The following is a 24,043-nucleotide window of genomic DNA, read 5'->3' as shown; positions in this document are numbered from 1 at the left end:
TTGTTAGAGAGATAGGAGGAAGAAGAACTATTGCGAATCTTTACTTTAGATTATAGTTGGGACTTATGTCTAGATATAGGGGTTTGTTATACTTGTAAATATTTTCCTAGTAACAATAGTGTACTATAATTACCACAAAACAATCGCATAAGATTCTATTGAGGTTTCACTATATGGTCTTTCTTTGTTCTTTTTCTTAAAGAGTGATTGTTTTAAATATGTTTATTATTTGAACTAGTCAGTTAGTAAAATTATAAAATGAGGGAGCTTTTTATAATGTTGAAAACGTGGGTTGTTTGGAGAATAAAAGTCCAACGTTGGAAAATTGAGGGAAAATGATACCACATGGCCGGTCGGTTGATTAATCAAGACAAAATGGCCCAATTCACAACTTATTTGAACTTCACGTATATGGAGTAGCATATGTTACTACATTCAGTTCCCCTAGGATACGTAATAATCTTGTGTACGTTATTCCACAACTCCTATGATCATTAAAATTGAATTTATTACGGTTTTCCTTACCGATGAACAACTGAACAAGGTGGTCCAATGAATAGGAAAATAGAAAATAACAAAAAAGTTAAAATTATCTAAACAAATTAAACAACTTTCGATTGGTACAAAATATTATGAATACACAAAAATTCAACAGGAAAAAAATGACACTACTTTAAACTAGACAAGTTAACGTGTTGGTCTTTCACAATCCTGTGATCACCTTAATTAATGCAGGTTAGGAATAGTTTATTAATTGGCCAATAACCTTAAGTTTACAAGAACAATTAATTAGACTCTGTCATGTTTAATTTGTTAATTGTTGTCTATAATATGAACTATTCTTTCTTTTCTGCCGAGTCCCATTTGTCATCAATGGAAGAGAAGATGATGTCCATACTATTATTGCTACTACTCCCAGAAAAATTAAACATGGCGTCCGCCATATCCACCACCGGCAGCTGATAGTCAACTTCCCTCCCATATCTACCACCGGAGGGCCCCGCACTGCCGCCGCCGGTGCTCACCATATTGCATATGCTAGCTAGTGAACCACCAGTACTGTGCCCAAAATCCCTGTAAAAATAGGAATTTATAGCTTTAAAGATAGATTCAATTGAACTCATTATATAGTGAAAAAATTATTAAAAGCGGTATAACTATTAAGTTTTGAACCCACTTTTCTAAAAAATAAATCTAGCATATTTGGCGAAGCTTCTAGTAAGTCAAAAGTGTTTATGGTAGAGAATACTTGAGGTATTTAGCTAAGTTTTTCGGAAAAAAAAAAAAAAGAAGTGGCTTTTAAGTAGTAGCATAAATACTTGGTTTTTAGAAGCTAAAGAAAGTAGATTTTTCCCGAATCATTTTTGAACTTTGGTCCAAGGACAAATTGCTATTTTAAATTGGTAAAAGTATTTTTTAAACTTAAGCTTGACCAAACATTATAAATAATTAATCCTGGATCCACCTCTATCTACGTACACATGTACCTTTGTATGTCAAATGGAATAGTGCTTGTGCCTTGATCTCTTTGTGGCTTAATATCCATGGAGAGCCAATGCGCGCTTAAGGAGGCTGAAGTTGGTGGCGGCAACGGCAGATATGGTGGAAGGGTTGTGGTGGTTTGACGAGTTATCTCTTCTACTGACGGAGGAGGCACAGTGGGAGCTGTGGCGGACATATAGCAAGTGTGTTGAGATCGGTATGTTACTTCAAATACGTAAGGATCATCGTCAAGGCGCTGGACTTGCTTTTTGGCTGGACAATTGTATAGCTTTTGGTGGGTGCATCTATAATAAGCCCTAAAATCATCAAAATTGTTAGTACATAGTTAATGGATTTAAATGTATAGTAAACGTTAATGCATGGTGTATTTTTGCAAGGAAGTTACACTCGCAGTCAATTTACAAATTTTCTTAAATGAAACACTAGAGTAACTTTGTATCTTAAATCTCTGTCCCAACTATGTTACACTCTTTTATTTTTAATCAGTCCAAAAAAGAATGATACTTTTCTATATGTAGTAACAATTCAACCTTAAATTTCTATTTTTACCCCTTAATAAGATGATTTCTACCATACAAATTTCTATGGTTATTTTTATCATAATTTTCAAAAGTCTTTATCTTTTTCTTAAACGTTGTGCCTTATCAAACACCTTATATAAATTGAGACGGAGGGATTGGAAAAAAAAAGAGTAGAAAATACTCCATCACGAAAATAATAACAAGAGGATTTAATGGTAGTTAGAATGCATATCATTCTAGAATTCGTGAGAAGTCTAAAGGGTCAAAATATCCCACTGACTCCAAAAATTAATGTTGTTGTATGTGGAACAATATTGGTCAACTGTCAAATATCTAATAGGTATTTTGTTTACTAAATATACGAATAGACACTGAGAGAAAGGACTATAAGTTCAAACTGATTAGAGTAGAATAGTATTATATATATATATATATATATATATATATATATATATATAATTATTTTTTTATTTTTTTTTTAATTCTTTTCTGGCTTTTAAGAGTAAGTAATCAAGACTAGTTCTCTATATATGAGGAATCTTTTTGTTTTTAATCTCCTACTTCTCATCCCAATTAGTCAAAGTTACATTGTTCAAACTGACTATTTCTAGCTTGAATTTCTATTTCAATTCAATGGTCTTGTACTCGGTGAAATATAAAGATATATGTAGTTATATGGTTGACCCCTTCAAATATTACGGAAGCAGCAGACAGCTTGGCCCTTAGATTTTCACGTATTTAGTCGCATATGGAGTACTAATTATAACTGAAGAATAAAGAATAAGAAAAAGCACATATATACTACTCCCTCCGTTCCAGTTTATGTTAACCTATTTTCTTTTTCGTCCGTTCCAAAAAGAATGACCCCTTTCTAAATTTGGAAACAATTTAGCTTAAACTTACAATTCTATCCTTAATGAGAAGTTTTTATAACCACACAAATACTCTACGCCCCTTTTAGATTTGTTTACGACCATAAATTTTAAAAGTATTTATTTTTTCTTAAACTCTGTGTCTAGTCAAACAGATTCACATAAATTGGAACGAAGAGAGTACAAGTATAACTAGCAAGTTATAAATTAAAGTATGAAAATTAACCTTGGGAACCTAGAACCAAGGATCTCTTTCTGACCATATTTTCTCCAAGTAAAACCATCCTCAGGAGGGAGTTCAAGATTTCCCATTCTAGGAGCAGCCACACTAACTGTTCTTCTGTCTGTATCACCCGTTCTACACGTTCATCAAATTTGCAAACAAAAACTATTTAGCTACTTAGAATTATAGGTAGTATAAATAAATGTGCCATAATATAAAACGCTTGTTCTACTTAGACACTGATTAAAATTAGAGCACGCAGAAAAAATATTCATTTGCATTATGCGGTCCATTTCTTTTCGAAGTCAACATCTGATTTTGCTTTATCCGTTAACCAGTACAAGAACATGTCGATCTTATTAGTAATGATGGTTTACTGACCTATAATTAATAATGCTCCAGAAACTCTAAAATGATTTTCTGCATTTTGTAATTACATGCAGAAAAGATGTCTTGTGTAATGAAAGCTGTACAATCAATGACAAGATCGCGGATGATACAATTTTCGAATGTGAATACTAAGTAAGGGAAACTCTTATCTGGGAAACTTGGAAAGTGTTGCCATTCAGATTATGTAATCTGGTGGTTGAACTTTATTACGTGCACGGTGTAGAAACATTTACATGATTAATTTCTATATACTATGTATTAATGAATGTAATTTTGACCTCGTACGTTTGTTGCAAAGTACTGCCACTTAACATGTTTAAAGTGATGCTTAATTAGCATAAACCTGATTTAGCATTTCACATTGCATGGGAAACGGATTATTATATACTCCCTCCGGTCCACTTATTAAGTGACTTTTTGATTTTTTTTTTGTGGTCCACAATATTTGATTTTTTTAGATATCAAGAAAGAATTAACTTTTTCTTTCCAAAGTTGCCACTGGAGTAAAGAACATAGGAGTAGTTTGTTATATTTTCAACGAGCAAATTAAGGTTAATATGGTCAATTAAATTGCTAATTAATGCTAAAAGGTGAATGGCAATATATGTAAATAGATATAAAAAAAATCATTAAATTGGACCGAAGATAACATAGAATATAATTTCTTTCTAGTAGCCGTAGTAGTAGTATTTAGCGTAAGCAGTTTCCATAAAAAGGTAAGCTTTCTGACTTGTAATAGGAGTGCTACGAGACTGATCTCAATTACACGCATTTCAATACTTAACACGAAACTCCAAAATTATGCAAAAACTACATTATTAAAATGTTGTGAGAGAAGAAGGTCATCTGAAGTCCAATAATGTGGTACAGTTTTAATTTCTCCCTGAGCTTGTGGTGATTCTTTTTAAGAAGATTAACAAATCCTGAAATCAATACCCTCGTAGCACCGTGGTATTGTGAATACTGAATATATCACTCATACATTTATCAATTTTAGGTACCGTATATATCTTCTCTTAAGATTCATAAATACGAAATTGTGATTTTTTCCCATTTTTTACGACTCATGAGTTGTGACACATAGATGGGATGATGGAAAAGTTGGAACCTCTTTCATGTTCATCTATCTATATATAGTGCAATCCTCATATTCAAAACAAACTGGAATAAATAATTTAAATTTCATTTTCCTAGTGTTGGATTTGATGAGCAAGAATGTTTGTTTTTCTTCTTCTTTCTTTCCTATTTGCCAAGGAACTTCTAATGATACCTTTTTGCTTTTGTTTCTTCTGTGCAGCATATTATTTAAGCTTATGACTAGAAGACCTCATTGTGACGTGAACCGCTATATCTAGTCATGCTAAAATAATTTTATACAAATTTCTGTGCATACACATTATTGTCCCCTATAAAGTGCACATTTATTAAGTTAATTTGAACTTACATAATGATTTCCTTTTCTTGGTAATTAACGAGAAACTTGGAAGAAAATCATTGTATGTTGACATTTTTATAGTTAGTGGTAGCCCTGCTGTTTAGAAAGTTCTGTGGAATTTCTTTGGAAATTTGATAAAGCAGAGATAGAAATCTATTTAAAAACTCTTTCTCATGTTCACAATATAAAAATGAAAAAGATATCTACTGTACGTTGTACGCGCACCCCTTTCCGCTGATGTTTCATACTATAATCAGTTGCATAGCACTAATTAAGGGCCCGTTTGGTTCGTGAGCTAGTTTTGCAGGAATTATAATGTAGAGATTTTTAAATATGTTGTGAATGATAATTTTATGTGTTGATATTATTATGCAAGGAATAATAGTACACGAATTGTAATGAGCGGGTACGTTAAGGGCCTTTTTGTCTTTAGTTATTCTTAACGATAAACTATTACTAACACACGTATTCTTATTCCATATTTTATCTCACATGAAATAATAGGCAGATTTCTTCATAACTTTACAAGTATTAGTAATGGGGAATTTAAAGAAGAGCAACCCTCAGAAATCACGAGGCAGTTATTTTTTCTTGTACGACCAACCAATCATTATATTGCAACTTAAAATTTTATATATGCTGGAATTGTTGGTGTTAATGCAGTAAACCAAACAGGCATTAAGTTAAAAGCTGTCAAAAGAGTGAATTTTGTTACCTTCTTCGTTGCCTTTGAGAAGAAGAAGAAGAAGAACCACCTCCTCTACTCGAATCAGATACACCCATTTGATCGCTTTCCTGCGCCGGCGGCAGCCCATGCACGGCAAATGCCGCCGTCGCCGGCCTCTCACCCAACATCTCTGCTGCATGGAAAAATTCTAGTGCCTGCTGCTGCTGATGATGATAATAGCTCAATCTTTCCTTTACATTATTAAAAACCGCCACGATCTCTTCTGTTTTATTTAAAGTGAACTGGGGTTGATTTGCCCAGTTTTGCAAGTTGGCTTCGAGCTCCTTAGCCAATTTACACCCATAAAGGATTGTAGCAGTTGTCTCGTCCATATATATATAACTTGGCTGTTTTTCCTTTCAAATGTTTTAAGGGTGTTTGGTTCAAGACAACATGAGTATATGTTTAAAAAAAAAAAGGGAAGTGATTTGAGGAGAATCTAAGGGAAATGGGTGGCCTTCCTATATACTTATGTTGGTGCTGGTTAATTTGAGGAAAAGAACAGTGTGTTTTCAAAGTATTTGTATGTGTTAAACACGGTAAGCATACTAAGATTTCATAGAAAATGAAAAGAAGCTTAGGAAAAAATTAATATATGACCAGGTCATGATCGTGACTCATGGTCTACAAAACATAAACTGAGGTTTGTTCTAAGGTCTACGAGAAGACCGGTCCTCATTGAAAACCAACTTTTTGGACCATGGTGTTACGAAGAAATTTTCCCAACTTTGAATATGCATGCGACTTCCTTTTCTTACTAGTACTGGTAAGTTTTATAAAATTAATCTAATTTGATCGGTAATTAATCTCTATATATATGACATTCTTTCTAATTTTAATGTCCTAAAACTAATGTTTGACGCCAATATATTACTAATTGATGTTATACAATTTTTACAAGTTTCAAGAATATCTAAATTCATTTAATAATTCAACTGTATACGTTTGGTATGAAATTTTTTCTTGTCAAATTACGTAGTGTTTCTTTCACCATTATTATATATTATAAATACATGTAGTATCATTATCATTGTAAGTTCTGCAAAACAAATAATATTACGTAAATGAATTTCTCATTAAAAAAATGTCTAATGAGGTTAGTGTGGGATTAATTTGCTTTAAGTTTTTCAAGAAGGACCTTTGACCCCTATATCACGACCATCTTCTCCATCTGGAATGTTTTTGAACCTTTGTGGCAAGCACGGTAGAGTCATCGGTCCCACTTCTTTTCCTTAAAAAAGGAAAAAAATTAATCACTTAAGTCTTATGTTGATACTTTAGGTAAGATATACTATTACGTGAAAAAAAATTACAAATGGAAATCATGTTTCGAGATATAGGGCGGACTCAAATCGAAATAAATTAATGGGAGATAGTAAAAATTGATATAGAAAAATTTATAAATAAATCACTTCTTTGTAAGGTTATTTTCTTCTATTTAAATTAAAAGATGAGTTCAGACGATCATTTCCTCATAAGATTGGTGTAACGACCCGGCTGGTCGTTTTGAGTATTTTAGCCATGTTCTCTTATTTATTGCCTCCTCTATGTTATATTGTGGTTATGTTACTTGTCGGGGTGGTTGGTTTGGTTTCTTGTGAGTTTCAGAGTGAATTGGGACACTTAGTCCCAAAGTTGGAAGCTTAGGTTGAAAGAGTTGACCAGAGTTTGACTTTTGCATAGACGACTATGGAATGAAGTTTTGATATTTCTGATAGCTGCGTATGGGGATTTTGGACTTAGGAGTATGTTCAGATAATGATTTGGAGTCCGTAGGTCGTTTTGGCCTGAATTGGCGAAAGTTAGAAAGTTAAAGGTTTGGAAGGTTGATAAGTTTGACCGAGAGTTGACTTTATTGATATCAGGTACGGATTTTAGTTCTGAAAGTTGTTAAGGTCCGTTGTGTCATTTATGACTTGTGCGCAAAATTTGATGTCAATCGGAGTTGGTTTGACATGAATCGTCATTAGTTTTGGAAGTTGAATGTTCATGGATTCAATAGGTTTGAATTGGGTTGCGATTTATAGATTTGATGTTGTTGAATATAATTTTAGGCCTTGTTGCGGCCAAACTAAAATTATCTATATGGAGCTAAATTTCACGTTCTAGGGTTGTGGTTCTTTCATGACTATTGTTATTCGAATATTGATTCTGGATTCTTGATTTATCATATTAGTTTATTTATTCAATCCTGCACTTATTTATTTGATTGCTTTATCACCAATTGAATACTATCTACGATTCTAGAATTGAACTCGAAAGTGGGAATTCTAGATTGCATATAGGATTGAGTAGATCAAGTTCTTGAACCTGGGCATCGGGGAACAGATTCGCGGTTAGGATAGACATATACCTAATTGCCTTGCTTGGTTGATTTTTACAGGAATTATAAATGCATTCTTGTTAGTTTTAATTCCATAGACATATAGGCGTTAGGTTAGCTTGAATAGACGAGTAAGAACTCGACAGAGTCTTATGAGCAATATTAACCATGGTAACCAATAAACTAGATAAATTAGTTAGTCAATTCAATTGAAGAATACAATATAAATGTTAGATAGCTCATAACCCTAGATCGTTTTCATCACATTGATAATATAAAAATCTGATCTTCCTCTATTTAAAGTTCATTAATTTTTTTATTGAACCTTAATACCTCAAGAAAGCTATCCACAAAATTCTTTGTCGGGAAAAGTCCAAATTTTTTATTTTTGTTTCTTTATACAGAAACTACTACACTAAGAAAGAATACTACAACTAACTTAGGATAGCACGGAAAATTATCCAAACAATTTCCTCACCCCACACTTAAAATTGTGCAATGTCTCAATGCACACTGTAAACAACAAGAGGGTAAAAGAGATTCCATGATAGGCCAAAGGCCGAAGCATTAGCAGCTCACGGGATACTCAGACTTGACCCAGGTATGATCCTTTGTGCGGGCACCCCACATTTAGTTCCAACCACATGGCTCACTTTTGCACACTTCCTATGGATTTGCACCCTATGCTAAAAAACCTACAAAATAAAACAACACTACAAAAATAATACAATAAGAAAAAAAAAATCAAACATTAAAGAAAGCGGTAAAGGTGGGTTGCCTCCCAACAAGCGCCTAATTTAACATTGTGGCACGACGTGAACCACTTTTTTTCTCCACCTCGAACTTATGAATTGAGTCCCTAATTTGGCTTCCAGTCTGTGGCTATGCTCTTTTGGTGGGGCTACAAAGACAACCAGGCCAAGTAATACATTTTTCACTCTACACTTCTCTGCCTTTAGATGAAGAATGTATTTTTTACTTTTTGGCATGACAAATTCAAGAATATAGGCACTCTCATCCTCACTCTTTGACTCCCCCATAAGCTCAGATGGCTCGATTACTATCTTACTATCTAAACACAATGTGGAAAAATAGTTGGAATGAGGTCTAATGCGCCCTAACTCATGAATTTTACTATTATTTGCATCCTCATATTTACATATACTAGATTCTGCAAAAGTTATGTTATCTACTCTCTCACATGACTCTAGAGAACCCTTCTCAACATTGGTACCATCAAGGGAAATATAGTCTAATGATCGGTATTCTCGTTTTAGCTCCTCAATGTGGTCTAGAAGATTCTTTTCAGCTTCACACAATTCATCATTAAATTGTTGGGCGTTGCACGCATCAACCTTTGAACTCAAATATGCATCCAAGTTATGCACAACCAACCCAAAATTATCAATTTATGTGCAAGCTTATCTCTCTCCTTAGGTCAATCATTCACCAACTTTGTTAGAAGATAACGTCATTCCGGATATTCCCGTAATCATGAATATCCGTCCCAATACCAACCCTTACCCCCATATTCAAATTCAGACCTCCCAGAGTTCAGGTCATGACAAGCCCAAAAATATTGGGCATAAAACTCTTCCGTCAACCAAGCATCTTCATTAATAACCTTACCTCCGGATATTTCCTCCACAGATGTCATGTTGATAGAACTAGAAACACACTAAGAGAAAGATCAAATTGTTATAAAAATAAAAATATTTACAAAAAGAAAAAAAATTGTAAAGATAAAAGTAAAAGTTTAATCTAGAAAATAAGCTAATTCTAAGTCCCCGACAACGGTGCCAAAAACTTGTTGCGGCCAAACGCACACGCAAGTATACGCAGTCGTCAAGTAATAAAGTGACTAAAAGTCGGATGTCGAACCCACGAGAACTGCTGATTAACTATTAACTAAATTAGACTATCCTAATTATCTAAACAAGGATTAAACCCAAAAGTAGTGATGCTAAAGTAATTAAACTAAACAGAAAAAAACAAATGAACTTTAAACAGAGGAAGAGCAGATTTTTATATTATCAATGTGATGAAAACGATATAGGGTTATGGGCTATCTAACATTCCTATTGTATTCTTCAATTGAATTAACTAACTAATTTATCTACTTTATTGGTTACCAGGGTTAATATTGCTTATAAGAATTTGTCGAGTTCTTACTCGCCTATTCAAGCTAACCTAACACCTATATGTCTATGGAATTAGAACTAACAAGAACGCATTTATAATTCCTGTAAAAATTAACCAAGCAAGGCAATTAGGTATATGTCTATCCTAACCGCGAATCTGTTCCCCGATGCCTAGGTTCAAGAACTTGATCTACTCAATCCTATATGCAATCTAGAATTTCCACTTTCGAGTTCAATTTTAGATTCGTAGATAATATTCAATTGGTGATCAAGCAATCAAATAATTAAGTGCAGGATTGAATAAATAAACTAATATGATAAATCAAGAAATCAAAATCAATATTCGAATAACAATAGTCATGAAAGAACCACAGCCCTAGAACGTGAAGTTTAGCTCCACAAAGACATAGTAGCCAAACAACAAATCATACAAAGGAACATAAAAATTACTACGTTTGGCGGAAGAAAAGATGAAACCCGGCCTCCATGGCGGCTCTTTGCTCTCCCTTGGTCAAAAGTTACTCTAACAAATGTCCTCCTCCTCTAAATAGGTTTAGGTTAGCTTTTATATGAGTTGGGGGCGTCTTGGGGTCGAAATAACCGAGTCCCGATTGAAATAGGACATGTTCACGTTTTGAGCATCCAGGGCAACGCCTCGCGCTGACCCTGGCGCAGAATGAAGTTGCGTTTTGCGAATTCAATGCTTTTCTTGCGGCCAACTTCCAACTTTCCTTATAAACATTTTTTTGCTTTCTTCTTGGTTTCCTTTAATCTCCGATCATTATGCCCCCATCTCTTGTTTTAAGTGTTACAATTCACATATTTACTTCACCTCATGCCACGTAGACAAACATCCTTAAGTCCAGCTTTTTGCTTCATTTCATGTGCTGCTCCAAAATTGTCTCATCCATGTAGATTTTTTTTCTGTTCTCTTTACGATTATAATTTCGTGCTCTTTTTCGTTTTGCATAGTTTTTTCTTCGAATCTTTCTTTTTTTGCACCGCTTTATTCCTAAACAGTTAAAATATCTCGTTCGTAGATAGGTATATTCCAGAAACTACTACACTAAAAATGATTGACATTCGTAGATAGTATTATCTCGTTCAATTCTAGATAGAAATATATGCGTTAGTTTAGCTTGAATAGGCGAGTAAGAATTCTACAGATTCTGATGAGCAATATTAACCCTCGTAACCAATAAACTAGATAATTTAGTTAGTCAATTCAATTGAAGAATACAATAGGAATTAGAACTAACAAGAATGCATTTATAATTCCTGTAAAAATCAACCAAGCAAGGCAATTAGGTATATGTCTATCCTAACCGCGAATCTGTTTCCCGATGCCCAGGTTCAAGAACTTGATCTACTCAATCCTATATGCAATCTAGAATTCCCACTTTCGAGTTCAATTCTAGAATCGTAGATAGTATTCAATTGGTGATAAAGCAATCAAATAATTAAGTGCAGGATTGAATAAATAAACTAATATGATAAATCAAGAATCCAGAATCAATATTCGAATAACAATAGTCATGAAAGAACCACAACCCTAGAATGTGAAATTTAGATCCACATAGACATAGTAGCCAAACAACAAAGCAACATAAAAATTACAACGTTTGACGAAAGAAAAGATGAAACCCGGCCTCCACGGCAGCTCTTTGCTCTCCCTTGGTCAAAACTTACTATAACAAATGCCCTCCTCTTCTAAATAGGTTTAGGTTGGCTTTTATATGAGTTGGGGGCGTCTTGGGGTCGAAATAACCGAGTCCCGGTTGAAATAGGACATGTTCACGTTTTGAGCGTCCAGGGCAATGCCTCGCGCTGGCCCTGGCGCAGAATGAAGTAGAGTTTTGCGAAGTCAACTCTTTTCTTGCGGCCAACTTCCAACTTTCCTTATAAACATTTTTTTGCTTTCTTCTTTGTTTCCTTTAACTCCAATCATTATGTCCCCCTCTCTTGTTTTAAGTGTTACAATTCACATATTTACTTCGCCTCATGCCACATAGACAATCATCCTTAAGTCCTCCTTTTTTCTTTATTTCATGTGCTGCTCCAAAATTGTCTCTTCCATGTAGATTTTTTTTCTATTCTCTTTCTGATTATAATTTCGTACTCTTTTTTGTTTTGCATAGTTTTTTCTTCGAATCTTTCTTTTTTCGCACCGCTTTATTCCTAAACAGTTAAAATATCTCGTTCGTAGATAGGTATATTCCAGAAACTACTACACAAAATGATTGACATTCGTAGATAGTATTATCTCGTTCAATTCTAGATAGAAATATATGCGTTAGTTTAGCTTGAATAGGCGAGTAAGAATTCTACAGATTCTGATGAGCAATATTAACCCTCGTAACTAGTAAACTAGATAATTTAGTTAGTCAATTCAATTGAAGAATACAATAGGAATTAGAACTAACAAGAATGCATTTATAATTCCTGTAAAAATCAACCAAGCAAGGCAATTAGGTATATGTCTATCCTAACCGCGAATCTGTTTCCCGATGCCCAGGTTCAAGAACTTGATCTACTCAATCCTATATGCAATCTAGAATTCCCACTTTCGAGTTCAATTCTAGAATCGTAGATAGTATTCAATTGGTGATAAAGCAATCAAATAATTAAGTGCAGGATTGAATAAATAAACTAATATGATAAATCAAGAATCCAGAATCAATATTCGAATAACAATAGTCATGAAAGAACCACAACCCTAGAATGTGAAATTTAGATCCACATAGACATAGTAGCCAAACAACAAAGCAACATAAAAATTACAACGTTTGGCGAAAGAAAAGATGAAACCCGGCCTCCACGGCGGCTCTTTGCTCTCCCTTGGTCAAAACTTACTATAACAAATGCCCTCATCTTCTAAATAGGTTTAGGTTGGCTTTTATATGAGTTGGGGGCGTCTTGGGGTCGAAATAACCGAGTCCCGGTTGAAATAGGACATGTTCACGTTTTGAGCGTCCAGGGCAATGCCTCGCGCTGGCCCTGGCGCAGAATGAAGTAGAGTTTTGCGAAGTCAACTCTTTTCTTGCGGCCAACTTCCAACTTTCCTTATAAACATTTTTTTGCTTTCTTCTTTGTTTCCTTTAACTCCAATCATTATGTCCCCCTCTCTTGTTTTAAGTGTTACAATTCACATATTTACTTCACCTCATGCCACGTAGACAATCATCCTTAAGTCCTCCTTTTTTCTTTATTTCATGTGCTGCTCCAAAATTGTCTCTTCCATGTAGATTTTTTTTCTATTCTCTTTCTGATTATAATTTCGTACTCTTTTTTGTTTTGCATAGTTTTTTCTTCGAATCTTTCTTTTTTCGCACCGCTTTATTCCTAAACAGTTAAAATATCTCGTTCGTAGATAGGTATATTCCAGAAACTACTACACTAAAAATGATTGACATTCGTAGATAGTATTATCTCGTTCAATTCTAGATAGAAATATATGCGTTAGTTTAGCTTGAATAGGCGAGTAAGAATTCTACAGATTCTGATGAGCAATATTAACCCTCGTAACCAGTAAACTAGATAATTTAGTTAGTCAATTCAATTGAAGAATACAATAGGAATTAGAACTAACAAGAATGCATTTATAATTCCTGTAAAAATCAACCAAGCAAGGCAATTAGGTATATGTCTATCCTAACCGCGAATCTGTTTCCCGATGCCCAGGTTCAAGAACTTGATCTACTCAATCCTATATGCAATCTAGAATTCCCACTTTCGAGTTCAATTCTAGAATCGTAGATAGTATTCAATTGGTGATAAAGCAATCAAATAATTAAGTGCAGGATTGAATAAATAAACTAATATGATAAATCAAGAATCCAGAATCAATATTCGAATAACAATAGTCATGAAAGAACCACAACCCTAGAATGTGAAATTTAGATCCACATAGACATAGTAGCCAAACAACAAAGCAACATAAAAATTACAACGTTTGACGAAAGAAAAGATGAAACCCGGCCTCCACGGCGGCTCTTTGCTCTCCCTTGGTCAAAACTTACTATAACAAATGCCCTCCTCTTCTAAATAGGTTTAGGTTGGCTTTTATATGAGTTGGGAGCGTCTTGGGGTCGAAATAACCGAGTCCCGGTTGAAATAGGACATGTTCACGTTTTGAGCGTCCAGGGCAATGCCTCGCGCTGGCCCTGGCGCAGAATGAAGTAGAGTTTTGCGAAGTCAACTCTTTTCTTGCGGCCAACTTCCAACTTTCCTTATAAACATTTTTTTTCTTTCTTCTTTGTTTCCTTTAACTCCAATCATTATGTCCCCCTCTCTTGTTTTAAGTGTTACAATTCACATATTTACTTCACCTCATGCCACGTAGACAATCATCCTTAAGTCCTCCTTTTTTCTTTATTTCATGTGCTGCTCCAAAATTGTCTCTTCTATGTAGATTTTTTTTCTATTCTCTTTCTGATTATAATTTCGTACTCTTTTTTGTTTTGCATAGTTTTTTCTTCGAATCTTTCTTTTTTCGCACCGCTTTATTCCTTAACAGTTAAAATATCTCGTTCGTAGATAGGTATATTCCAGAAACTACTACACTAAAAATGATTGACATTCGTAGATAGTATTATCTCGTTCAATTCTAGATAGAAATATATGCGTTAGTTTAGCTTGAATAGGCGAGTAAGAATTCTACAGATTCTGATGAGCAATATTAACCCTCGTAACCAGTAAACTAGATAATTTAGTTAGTCAATTCAATTGAAGAATACAATAGGAATTAGAACTAACAAGAATGCATTTATAATTCCTGTAAAAATCAACCAAGCAAGGCAATTAGGTATATGTCTATCCTAACCGCGAATCTGTTTCCCGATGCCCAGGTTCAAGAACTTGATCTACTCAATCCTATATGCAATCTAGAATTCCCACTTTCGAGTTCAATTCTAGAATCGTAGATAGTATTCAATTGGTGATAAAGCAATCAAATAATTAAGTGCAGGATTGAATAAATAAACTAATATGATAAATCAAGAATCCAGAATCAATATTCGAATAACAATAGTCATGAAAGAACCACAACCCTAGAATGTGAAATTTAGATCCACATAGACATAGTAGCCAAACAACAAAGCAACATAAAAATTACAACGTTTGACGAAAGAAAAGATGAAACCCGGCCTCCACGGCGGCTCTTTGCTCTCCCTTGGTCAAAACTTACTATAACAAATGCCCTCCTCTTCTAAATAGGTTTAGGTTGGCTTTTATATGAGTTGGGGGCGTCTTGGGGTCGAAATAACCGAGTCCCGGTTGAAATAGGACATGTTCACGTTTTGAGCGTCCAGGGCAATGCCTCGCGCTGGCCCTGGCGCAGAATGAAGTAGAGTTTTGCGAAGTCAACTCTTTTCTTGCGGCCAACTTCCAACTTTCCTTATAAATATTTTTTTGCTTTCTTCTTTGTTTCCTTTAACTCCAATCATTATGTCCCCCTCTCTTGTTTTAAGTGTTACAATTCACATATTTACTTCGCCTCATGCCACATAGACAATCATCCTTAAGTCCTCCTTTTTTCTTTATTTCATGTGCTGCTCCAAAATTGTCTCTTCCATGTAGATTTTTTTTCTATTCTCTTTCTGATTATAATTTCGTACTCTTTTTTGTTTTGCATAGTTTTTTCTTCGAATCTTTCTTTTTTCGCACCGCTTTATTCCTAAACAGTTAAAATATCTCGTTCGTAGATAGGTATATTCCAGAAACTACTACACTAAAAATGATTGACATTCGTAGATAGTATTATCTCGTTCAATTCTAGATAGAAATATATGCGTTAGTTTAGCTTGAATAGGCGAGTAAGAATTCTACAGATTCTAATGAGCAATATTAACCCTCATAACCAATAAACTAGATAATTTAGTTAGTCAATTCAATTGAAGAATACAATAGGAATTAGAACTAACAAGAATGCATTTATAATTCCTGTAAAAATCAACCAAGCAAGGCAATTAGGTATATGTCTATCCTAACCGCGAATCTGTTCCCCGATGCCCAGGTTCAAGAACTTGATCTACTCAATCCTATATGCAATCTAGAATTCCCACTTTCGAGTTCAATTCTAGAATCATAGATAGTATTCAATTGGTGATAAAGCAATCAAATAATTAAGTGCATGATTGAATAAATAAACTAATATGATAAATCAAGAATCCAGAATCAATATTCGAATAACAATAGTCATGAAAGAACCACAACCCTAGAATGTGAAATTTAGCTCCACATAGACATAGTAGCCAAACAACAAATTATACAAAGCAACATAAAAATTACAACGTTTGGCGAAAGAAAAGATGAAACCCGGCCTCCACGGCGGCTCTTTGCTCTCCCTTGGTCAAAACTTACTATAACAAATGCCCTCCTCTTCTAAATAGGTTTAGGTTGGCTTTTATATGAGTTGGGGGCATCTTGGGGTCGAAATAACCGAGTCCCGGTTAAAATAGGACATGTTCACGTTTTGAGCGTCCAGGGCAATGCCTCGCACTGGCCCTGGCGCAGAATGAAGTAGAGTTTTGCGAAGTCAACTCTTTTCTTGCGGCCAACTTCCAACTTTCCTTATAAACATTTTTTGCTTTCTTCTTTGTTTCCTTTAACTCCAATCATTATGTCCCCCTCTCTTGTTTTAAGTGTTACAATTCACATATTTATTTCACCTCATGCCACGTAGACAATCATCCTTAAGTCCTCCTTTTTTCTTTATTTCATGTGCTGCTCCAAAATTGTCTCTTCAATGTAGATTTTTTTTCTATTCTCTTTCTGATTATAATTTCGTACTCTTTTTTGTTTTGCATAGTTTTTTCTTCGAATCTTTCTTTTTTCGCACCGCTTTATTCCTAAACAGTTAAAATATCTCGTTCGTAGATAGGTATATTCCAGAAACTACTACACTAAAAATGATTGACATTCGTAGATAGTATTATCTCGTTCAATTCTAGATAGAAATATATGCGTTAGTTTAGCTTGAATAGGCGAGTAAGAATTCTACAGATTCTGATGAGCAATATTAACCCTCGTAACCAATAAACTAGATAATTTAGTTAGTCAATTCAATTGAAGAATACAATAGGAATTAGAACTAACAAGAATGCATTTATAATTCCTGTAAAAATCAACCAAGCAAGGCAATTAGGTATATGTCTATCCTAACCGCGAATCTGTTCCCCGATGCCCAGGTTCAAGAACTTGATCTACTCAATCCTATATGCAATCTAGAATTCCCACTTTCGAGTTCAATTCTAGAATCGTAGATAGTATTCAATTGGTGATAAAGCAATCAAATAATTAAGTGCAGGATTGAATAAATAAACTAATATGATAAATCAAGAATCCAGAATCAATATTCGAATAACAATAGTCGTGAAAGAACCACAACCCTAGAATGTGAAATTTAGCTCCACATAGACATAGTAGCCAAACAACAAATCATACAAAGCAACATAAAAATTACAACGTTTGGCGAAAGAAAAGATGAAACCCGGCCTCCACGGCGGCTCTTTGCTCTCCCTTGGTCAAAACTTACTATAACAAATGTCCTCCTCCTCTAAATAGGTTTAGGTTGGCTTTTATATGAGTTGGGGGCGTCTTGGGGTCGAAATAACCGAGTCCCGGTTGAAAAAGGACATGTTCACGTTTTGAGCGTCCAGGGCAATGTCTCGCGCTGGCCCTGGCGCAGAATGAAGTAGAGTTTTGCGAAGTCAACTCTTTTCTTGCGGCCAACTTCCAACTTTCCTTATAAACATTTTTTTGCTTTCTTCTTTGTTTCCTTTAACTCCAATCATTATGTCCCCCTCTCTTGTTTTAAGTGTTACAATTCACATATTTACTTCACCTTATGCCACGTAGACAATCATCCTTAAGTCCTCCTTTTTTCTTTATTTCATGTGCAGCTCCAAAATTGTCTCTTCCATGTAGATTTTTTTTCTATTCTCTTTCTGATTATAATTTCGTACTCTTTTTTGTTTTGCATAGTTTTTTCTTCGAATCTTTCTTTTTTCGCACCGCTTTATTCCTAAACAGTTAAAATATCTCGTTCGTAGATAGGTATATTCCAGAAACTACTACACTAAAAATGGTTGACATTCGTAGATAGTATTATCTCGTTCAATTCTAGATAGAAATATATGCGTTAGTTTAGCTTGAATAGGCGAGTAAGAATTCTACAGATTCTGATGAGCAATATTAACCCTCGTAACCAATAAACTAGATAATTTAGTTAGTCAATTCAATTGAAGAATACAATAGGAATTAGAACTAACAAGAATGCATTTATAATTCCTGTAAAAATCAACCAAGCAAGGCAATTAGGTATATGTCTATCCTAACCGCGAATCTGTTCCCCGATGCCCAGGTTCAAGAACTTGATCTACTCAATCCTATATGCAATCTATAATTCCCACTTTCGAGTTCAATTCTAGAATCGTAGATAGTATTCAATTGGTGATAAAGCAATCAAATAATTAAGTGCAGGATTGAATAAATAAACTAATATGATAAATCAAGAATCCAGAATCAATATTCGAATAATAATAGTCATGAAAGAACCACAACCCTAGAATGTGAAATTTAGCTCCACATAGACATAGTAGCCAAACAACAAATCATACAAAGCAACAGAAAAATTACAACGTTTGGCGAAAGAAAAGATGAAACCCGGCCTCCACGGCGGCTCTTTGCTCTCCCTTGGTCAAAACTTACTATAACAAATGTCCTCCTCCTCTAAATAGGTTTAGGTTGGCTTTTATATGAGTTGGGGGCGTCTTGGGGTCGAAATAACTGAGTCCCAGTTTAAATAGGACATGTTCACGTTTTGAGCGTCCAGGGCAACGGCTCGCGCTGGCCCTGGGGCAGAATGAAGTAGCGTTTTGCGAATTTAACTCTTTTCTTGCGGACAACTTCCAACTTTCTTTATAAATATTTTTTTGCTTTCTTCTTGGTTTCCTTTAATCTCCAACCATTATGCCCCCCTCTCTTGTTTTAAGTGTTACAATTCACATATTTACTTCACCTCATGCCACGTAGACAAACATCCTTAAGTCCAGCTTTTTTCTTCATTTCATGTGCTGCTCCAAAATTGTCTCATCCATGTAGATTTTTTTTCTCTTCTCTTTCCGATTATAATTTCGTGCTCTTTTTCGTTTTGCATAGTTTTTTCTTCGAATCTTTCTTTTTTCGCACCGCTTTATTCCTACACAGTTAAAATATATCATTCGTAGATAGGTCTATTCCAGAAACTACTACACTAAAAATGATTGACATTCGTAGATAGTATTATCTGGTTCAATTCTAGATTGACATATATGCTTTAGTTTAGCTTGAATAGGCGAGTAAGAACTCAACAGATTCTTATAAGAAATCTTAACCCGGGTAACCAATAAACTAGATAAATTAGTTAGTCAATTCAATTGAAGAATACAATAGGAATTAGAACTAACAAGAACGCATTTATAATTGCAGTAAAATTCAACCAAGCAAGGCAATTAGGTATATGTCTATCCTAACCGCGAATCTGTTCCCCAATGCCCAGGTTCAAGAACTTGATCTACTCATTCCTATATGCAATCTAGAATTCCCACTTTTGAGTTCAATTCTAGATTCGTAGATAGTATTCAATTGTTGATCAAGCAATCAAATAATTAAGTGCAGGATTGAATAAATAAACTAATATGATAAATCAAGAAATCAAAATCAATATTCAAATAACAAAAGTCATGAAAGAACCACAACCCTAGAACGTGTAGTTTAGCTCCACATAGATATAGTAGCCAAACAATAAATTATACAAAGGAACATAAAAATTACTAAGTTTGGCGGAAGAAAATATAAAACTCAGTCTCCACGGCGGCTCTTTGCTCTCCCTTGGTCAAACGTTACTCTAAAAACGTCCTCCTCCTCTAAATAGGTTTAATTGGCTTTTATATGAGTTGGGGGCGTCTTGAGGTCGAAATAACCGAGTTCCGGTCGAAATAGGACATGTTCACATTTTGAGCATCCAGGGCAACGCCTCGCGCTGGCCCTGGTGCAGAATGCAGTAGCGTTTTGCGAATTCAACTCTTTTCTTGCGGTCAACTTCCAACTTTCCTTATATACATTTATTTGCTTTCTTCTTTGTTACCTTTAATCTCCAATCATTATGTCCCCCTCTCTTGTTTTAATTGTTACAATTCACATATTTACTTGACATCATGCCACGTAGACAAACATCCTAAGTCCTCCATTTTTCTTCATTTCATGTGCTGCTCCAAAATTGTCTTATCCATGTAGATATATTTCTATTCTCTTTTCGATTATAATTGCGTGCTCTTTTGCATATTTTTTGCTTTGAATCTTTCTATTTTCGCCCTGCTTTATTTCTACATAATTAAAATATAATATTAAGCATAAAGTAATATAAATAATACTCAAAGAATGATTAAAAGTACTAGAATGTGAGGCGACAATGGTTAAATATATGCATTTTTGGCCAAACATCACAACTCCACACTTCAATTGTTGCTCGTCCTCGAGTAAGCATTGAAACTACTCCCAATAAATCAAGCCTAGAAACACCACCACTTCAGTTGATGCTAACAATTAGTCCCTATAACAACTCAAACCATCAGATATACACTTCCTGATTATCGTGCAAGATATATATGTAACGACCCGACTGGTCGTTTTGAGCATTTACGTTCCTTTCAACTATTTGAAGTCTTGAATAATTTCCTACGAGGTATTATGACTTGTGTGAGTTGTCGGTTTTGGTTTTAAGGTATTTCAGAGTTAGCTTGGAAGAATGAATTTTCATGTTGGAAGCTTAAGTTGAAATAGTTGAGCGGATATTGACTTATGTGTAAATGACCTCGAAATTTAATTCTGATCATTCCAATAGCTCTGTATGGTGATTTTGGAGTTAGGAGCGTATCCGGAAAATTATTTGGAGGCCCGTAGTGGAATTAGGCTTGAAATGTCGAAAGTTGAATTTTGGAAAGTTTGACCGGGGGGTTGACTTTTTGATATCGAGGTCGGAATCCAGTTCTGAAAATTTACATAGCTCCGTTATGTCGTTTACGACTTGTGTACAAAATATGAGGTCAATCGGACGTGAATTGATAGGTTCCGGAGTCGTTTGTAGAAATTAGAAATTTTAAAGTTCATTAGGCTTGAATTGGGGTGTAATTCATGGTTTTAGCGTTGTTTGAGGTGATTTTAGGGTTCGACTAAGTTTGGTTGAGGCTCACTATGCCCACCAACTTGAGAGTGTGGAAAGAGAGCAAGAAGAGTCCGACTTCGAGGAAGAAAGCGAGCTTTATTTTGAGGAATCAAGTATTGAACTTCTGCCAACCGACTCCATGAGTGTTAATGATGTCAAGAAAAATATGGAATTAGAGTCAACCGGTGTAAGTGAAAATATGGTTGAAGTCGACTCTAGTTCAGGGTAAAAGAGAATGTCGAAATCCGGGAAGATTTGCAATTTGAAGGCTTGAGGTTGCATTCCAAGCATTTTTCAACCTTGGAATTGCATGGTGATATGAGAATTGAGCCTTGCGAATCCATATGGAAGTGCAAAGAAGAAAAACAAGAGCCATACATTTTGCAATTTGCATTTTTAAAAAGGCAAAATGACATTCCTCACATGAAAGCCAAGAAACGCAAAATGAAGAAATTAAAGTTTGGCTTGATCATTTACTTACCACCACCACCCGTTGCTCGTGGTAACAAGCTTTATTCCAAGTTAGGTGCCTAATTCATATCGTCCAAGTGGCGAGAAAAGTGGTAAAGTTGATTCGCCTCGTCCACGACGTTAAATACGGCGCTTGGTGGGAAACAACCCATCGTTTTCAAAATTTTTGGTCATTTTTGAAATTTTCTTTTTTTTAAGGATAGCTTAGTATAGTATTTTTGACTAATCTGTCAAGTTTCATATTTTTTGGAGTTTAATTAAGAAGCTTGGGGTGTTGGAACAAACCAAAGCATTAGCTACCCAGAATTGGCCTGCCAAATCCTGGCATAACCGCACCTGCGGACATAAGCACGCAGGTGCGCTCACGCAAAATCGAAAACTATGGCGCATATGCGCAACTATACGCAGGTGCGACGTGAAACTCACAGAAGCGGCTTCACAGAAGCGCTTTTGGAGTCGCAGGTGCGGATATCAAACTGGTTTAATTAAATAACTCCCTCATTTCATCAGGCAAACTCTAAAAAAACAATTCCCAAACTCAAACTCCTCTCATCAAACTGTTCACACGAGTTCTCACACAAGACAAGGCAGGTATCTCTCATCTGCTCCTCTCTTCTACTTCTCTTTCCTTCTTCTTCTTCCTCATTTATGGGTTCCATGTCTGTTCCCCTGACTCCCCAGTTCCCTCTGATTAATGTTGCTATTAGTGTGAGGATATTGGTTGAGAGTATGTAATGTGTATTGTTGTGTTGAACATCCATGTTGGGGGAAATCTGAGCACCCAAAATCGTGTGAAGAAGCATAAATTCTCACTGCTTGCAATGTGTTCGACAAATTATCCAAAAGAAAATAGTTTGCTAAGTACCACGAAATCAAGTTTAATAGAGTCATAGGTTTATGTAATGCACTAATTTAGAAGTCTTGAGTATAAATTATGTGCTAAAAATCTTGTTTCAGCAGTAAAAGAGTCGAAATTTCTGGGCATTTGAACCCACTGATGAACATCGCAGAAGCAAATGAAATGCCGCAGATGTGGCCTTGCACCTGCGTAGACTATCCGCAGGTGCGAACACTGAGGAAATGGGAAAAACTACAGAAGCGGATAAAAATTCGCAGAAGCGGGACCGCACCTGCGATGGATGTTTCGCAGGTGCGAAAACTGGGCAGATTTCCAAATTCCAGTAGCTTTGCATCTGGAGCTTCCCGGGCACATTCGACTCGATTCTTTGGCCTAATTGCTTTGTTTTAAATTGCCTAATATGATTCTACTGTCCGACTAATGTTGTTTTGATTTTTTTGAAGGTACTTTGAGCTAAAATGGACCCGAACATGAACGAAAATGCTCCGCTTGCTCACAAAATTGAAGAAGTGGCTGAGGACTTGAACTATGATGCTACCAGATTCATGTCTTCCCAGTGCCAATCCCGGTATTATGATGTTCTCTTCACGAAGAAGCTCAAACTTGAGAAGGGAATTACCAATGACAAAGTGTTTGAACTTCTTTCGGATTTCCATGACCGGCTAGTTTCAAGCGGTTGGACCTGCTTCATCACCACTCCATGCGATGCCAATGAGGAATGGGTTAGGGAATTTTATGCCAATTTAAAGCGTACACATTTTCAAAACCAAGAAATCACTATAAGAGGGAAGATTGTGAGATTCGGAGTTGAAGAGATAAATGATGTTTGTGGGCTACCAAATCATCCGCTCGAGCCAGTGCAAGAAAGAGATACATGCGACAATGGTGATTGGCTAGTCGCAAAGCTATGTCCTCTAGGTCATGGAGTGACTTGGGCTACAAAGAAAAAAGGCATCAAATATGGTGATTTCACAGCCGAAGCAAAAATGTGGCTGTATATCATTGCGAGCAGAGTGTTCCTTGTGGGAACGTGTCTGATGTTCCATACACCAGGGCCTTGATAATTGCTTGCATCCTTGATGGCATTCCTGTGAATGTCGGTCACTACATTATTCGGGAATTGAAGGAGTATGTGCTTCAAGGTGGCACATTATTGATATTTCCATCATTGATTACAGAGTTGTGCCGGAGTGCACATGTTGAGAAATGGAATGGAGATCATTTGATACCGGCAGACAAACCATTACACCCATTGAGAGTGACAGGAGTAGGTAGTGTACTCAAGAGAAAGAAGAGGAAATTGGAGATTATTGTATGTGAGGGGCCCTCCTCACAGACTGCTCAAGCCGAGTGACCATTTGGGATGCTAAATTCC

The 24,043-nt window shown here is 35.5% G+C and overlaps 2 protein-coding genes across 2 annotated transcripts; both read right to left on the bottom strand.

The window, feature by feature from the left end:
• Positions 1 to 618: 618 nt before the first annotated feature.
• On the bottom strand, positions 619 to 3,245 carry LOC104088770 (WRKY transcription factor 55). Its single transcript, XM_070199409.1, has 3 exons — positions 3,123 to 3,245; positions 1,488 to 1,799; positions 619 to 1,074 (listed from the first exon to the last, which is right to left on the bottom strand). Exons 1-3 carry the CDS (start codon positions 3,206 to 3,208, stop codon positions 837 to 839), a joined length of 636 nt encoding a protein of 211 aa, XP_070055510.1. The 5' UTR covers positions 3,209 to 3,245; the 3' UTR covers positions 619 to 836.
• Positions 3,246 to 5,655: 2,410 nt separating this feature from the next.
• On the bottom strand, positions 5,656 to 6,003 carry LOC104085110 (uncharacterized). Its single transcript, XM_009589065.4, has one exon. It carries the CDS (start codon positions 6,001 to 6,003, stop codon positions 5,656 to 5,658), a length of 348 nt encoding a protein of 115 aa, XP_009587360.4.
• Between the last annotated feature and the right edge of the window lie 18,040 nt (positions 6,004 to 24,043).

The sequence above is a fragment of the Nicotiana tomentosiformis genome, chromosome 3, assembly GCF_000390325.3.
Source record: "Nicotiana tomentosiformis chromosome 3, ASM39032v3, whole genome shotgun sequence".
NCBI classification, from domain to species: domain Eukaryota; kingdom Viridiplantae; phylum Streptophyta; class Magnoliopsida; order Solanales; family Solanaceae; genus Nicotiana; species Nicotiana tomentosiformis.
The sequence above is the reverse complement of the archived record's forward strand: the minus strand, read 5'-3'. Positions and strand labels throughout refer to the sequence as shown.